The following is a 4,048-nucleotide window of genomic DNA, read 5'->3' on the forward strand; positions in this document are numbered from 1 at the left end:
TGTGTGAATTAAATTATAAGGAGACCAAAATTGAAATTTGAGTAAAATTGGGGGACCAAAAGTACAATTTTACCTACAAAAAATGAAGTCTTTACAGGGAACCACTCAGACGTTGACACATGACATTAACACATGACATTGACATGTGGCAGTCACACGTGACCATCAACGTCTGAGGTTAACGGTCGACGTCCAAATCGGGCTTTCAGGACCAATTTTACAGGGATTTATAAAATCGGAGGACCAAATTTGTGAATTAAATTATAAAGGGACCAAATCCGTAATTGGAGATAAAGTGGGGGATCAATTTTACAATTTTACCTTAAATTAATTACCTATTACATGTCTCAGTTTATTATCATATTGCAGCTCGGCTATTGTTCATGAGTTTTAAGGTCATTGTACAATAGAAAGAAAAGGATTGATAAATATTAAAAGTTCCTGAATCCAAACGTTAGATTTGTTATCACAACCAACAACAACAAAAAATGTTAATACATGTTAGTTTGTTCGTATACACAATTAAATTCCACTGTATATGTATGGTGAAATATTACAATAGCTTAAGAAAATTACTTTTGTTTTACATTTTATTTTATTTTTCATTTTTTAAAACATTGTGATTATTCTTCTTTCTTTTTTTTTTCTTTTTGTTGGTTAATAGTGTTTTTTTTTGTTGGTGAAAGGTTAATAGTATGTTTAGCTTTTGCATTTTTCTATTCCGCACTATTTTTTTTCTTTTTATATTTTTTTCCTATTAAAGTTTTTTTTCTTTTTATTTTCTCTTATTCTTTTTTGTCTTACAAATTTTAAAAAAATTATTTTCAAATTTACCTAAAGATCAATTTCAATTTTTGTATCGAATCAGTTTCAGTTTTAAAATCAAAATTAAAATGGATGAGTTCTAAAAAGTGAAATATTTGTGAAGAAAATTTTGCTATCCATAATAATCTTAAATCACCTCAATAAAATTGTCTCATGTGAATTATATATGTAATATATAGAGAAAAAAACGTCCATGTGAAGAAATGAATGACGTTTAACTTTTGTCCTTTTGTTCCATGTAATGGTTAGTGTAACTAGATGCCATAATCTATCAGTTTTTTTATAAATTCAGAAAATCTCTCAACAGCGTCCCTCAAGCTTGTTGCCAAAATATTTTGTTTCTTTCATCAGTTTTTCATGAATTCTCAAAGCCTGACACCACTCTGTCTCTCAATCTAATTGCAAAAATATTTTGTTTCAGTCATCAGCTCTTCATAAACTCTCCCAATACTCCATCCCTCAATCTCGTTACAAAAATAAACTGTTTCTTTCATCAGTTGTTCATAAAGTCACAATCTCTCAACACTGTTCCTCCTCAATCTTGTTGCAAAAATATAGTTTTTTTCATCAGTTTTTTTATAAAGTCTCAAAAGCTCACATCACTTTGTTCCTCAATTTTATTGCCAAAATATATTGTTTCTTTCATCAGTTTTTCACAAAGTCATAAAATCTCCCACAACTCCATCCCTCAATCTTGTTGCAAAATTCTATATTGTCTCTTTCATCAGTTTTTTTATAGTTTCAAAACCTTACACCACTCTATCCCTCAATCTTGTGGGAAAAAAAAATGTCTATTCGAACAAATCCCATGAAAGCAGTGCCTACGTTGTTGAAGCGGCTGGTGACAGTAGAGAAACAACTCAAACAAGTGAATTTGAATGATTTGAAGTCTGAGTTGATTAGGATAAAGGACCTGTTTTCCTTAGTGAAGAAAAATGAAGAAGAACTCCTTGACACATTAACAGTCCTGGATGGCTATCTTCGCAACAAAAACATAAATAAGTTGACAGAAGAGGAGGGACACATTCGCAAGAGAATAAGAGAATCAACTCAAAAGTTGCTGCCTGCTGGTGAAATCCAAAGTACTAATATAGAGGATTCTCAGTCATCAAGAAAACTCCCTTCGAGCCTACAACGTGAGGAGTTGGAAATGATTGAGGTAAATTGTAACAAACTTGATCATGTTGGAAAACGTTGCTTGTTGTCTCTCTTACATTTCCCTGAAAATGCTGTTATGAAGAAAAGTAATATAATTCTCTGGTGGGTTGGAGTGGGTTTAACAGCAAATGAAAATGGTGAGGATGTGTTTGACAAGCTTATGGATTATAAAATAATTGTACCGCATCGTAGTGACAAGTATCCCATTGAGAATAAATTTAGAATTAATCCTTGTGTCCATCATATCCATAAGTCAGGGAAGTTGTTGTTAGAAAATGATGAAAAGCAGCCTTTACAAATTATAACCCCATCTCATCATAGTGATTCAGGTACTTATTTAGCACTTGACAAACAAAAGGTTAAACTAAGTGATCAGTTTGGTTTTAAATCCAACAATTGCAGAAGTGTTTTTAATGTTGGTGCAAGTTATCTTAATTTTGGACCCCAATGGATGGCCAAAATGAAGCATTTGGAGGTGCTTCAACTGGGTCGTTGGCTGCAAGGTTCACCAAAACATCATATTGAAGTGGAGAGTGAAGAATTCTTGAAGGAGTTAAGGGATCAAAAGGAGTTGAAGTATCTTAGCCTTCGCGGGATATCAAGAATATCTGAACTGCCACTCTCCATTTTTCAACTCGAGAGCCTAGAAACTCTCGATCTGAAGGCCTGCCACAATCTAGAAACATTACCTAATGATATTGCATCATTGAGAAACCTCAGACATTTGGATTTGTCTCAGTGTTACTTGTTGGACAGAATGCCAAAGGGGATTGAAAAGCTGGCTAAGCTTGAAGTACTCAAGGGATTTGTAATAGGTAGTTCTATCAAGACTCCCTGCAATGTATCAGATCTTGCACATTTGTCAAAACTAAAGCAACTCAGCATACATATAGGAAGTGGGGCCGTGATCCAAGATAAAGAGTTTGAAAGCTTGGAAAAGTTGTCTGAACTTGAGAAACTCAAAATATCATGGGGTGTGTTTGACACAAGGTACAGTGCTATTCAGGTCACTTTGCCTTCAAATTTGAAAAAGTTGCATCTTGAAGGGTTTCCTGGACAAAATATACCAGAATGGTTGAAGCCTGACAAGATAAGTACGAGTTTGTGTGAGCTATCTATAACAGGAGGAAGACTCAAAAGTATGGATCTTCAACAATATGCTCACGTGTCTTGCTCATTACAGATCATACGTCTCAAGTACCTAAAACATTTGAAGCTTGATTGAAGCAACAAAGTTGCTGGATCTGTTCCCTGATTTTGTTTTGTTTTTCTTTTCTCTTGATTTGTGGTACGTAGAAATAAAATATGTTCTAAATTATCAAGACTTTGAATGGAGAGCATTTTGAACAAAGAGAGGTGAACATGTTATTTTGAATGTCAGTCCCTGTTATTTTGCTAAGCTAGGAATCGTTTTTTACAAGAACATGTTATATTGTCCACTTTTGAAATCCTTTTGAACCTTCATAGGATAATAACCGGACTGCATTCTAGCAACTTAACTCAACGACTTCTTTTCCAATTTTTAGCATAGATGCAACATTATCAAGTACCTGAAAGTAGAATGAATAGAAGAATATAAATCTAAAAAAAAAAAAGCAGTTCCCTGTATAAATATAACAATCCGTGATATACATTCTACAATACTCAAGCAAATTTGTAAATAATCCAGTACATTGTTCCTGTTGACATTTCTTCACACTGGTAGCAAATGTCCCTGCTTGTTTAATTTAAAGTTTTCCATGCTTCATTTCTAATTAATGCAATGTAGGAGGCAAGCACCCTCATACAGTCATAAAGGTGATTGGGATCTTGATCATTTCATTACCATACTAATACTGACCCCCACATATGCTTTCCCTTGCTCATAATATACTGATACTTCTTGTCATACCATCCTCTCTGAAAAATCATCTCACTCAAATTCAAATCCAACTCTTTTGTTTATTCTGTTGGGCCATTCATAAATGCACAAACGATTTGGTTTGGAGCCTTCTATCCTCTAAACGGTTAATTGTAGTACAACCAATTAAGATCATTAGTTATGTTGGTGAATGACATGATTGAA

General features: G+C 33.6%; 1 protein-coding gene across 1 annotated transcript; it reads left to right on the forward strand.

Moving 5' to 3' along the window:
- The first annotated feature begins 1,612 nt into the window (after nt 1–1,612).
- Nucleotides 1,613–3,208, forward strand: LOC102666933 (disease resistance RPP13-like protein 4). Its single transcript, XM_006603175.1, has one exon. It carries the CDS (start codon nt 1,613–1,615, stop codon nt 3,206–3,208), a length of 1,596 nt encoding a protein of 531 aa, XP_006603238.1.
- Nucleotides 3,209–4,048: the final 840 nt, after the last annotated feature.

This window comes from Glycine max, chromosome 18, assembly GCF_000004515.6.
Source record: "Glycine max cultivar Williams 82 chromosome 18, Glycine_max_v4.0, whole genome shotgun sequence".
NCBI classification, from domain to species: Eukaryota; Viridiplantae; Streptophyta; class Magnoliopsida; order Fabales; family Fabaceae; genus Glycine; species Glycine max.

Bases quoted from the DNA above. Each gene is read 5' to 3' on its own strand.
- LOC102666933 (XM_006603175.1), top strand. From the start codon at position 1,613: ATGTCTATTCGAACAAATCCCATGAAAGCAGTGCCTACGTTGTTGAAG.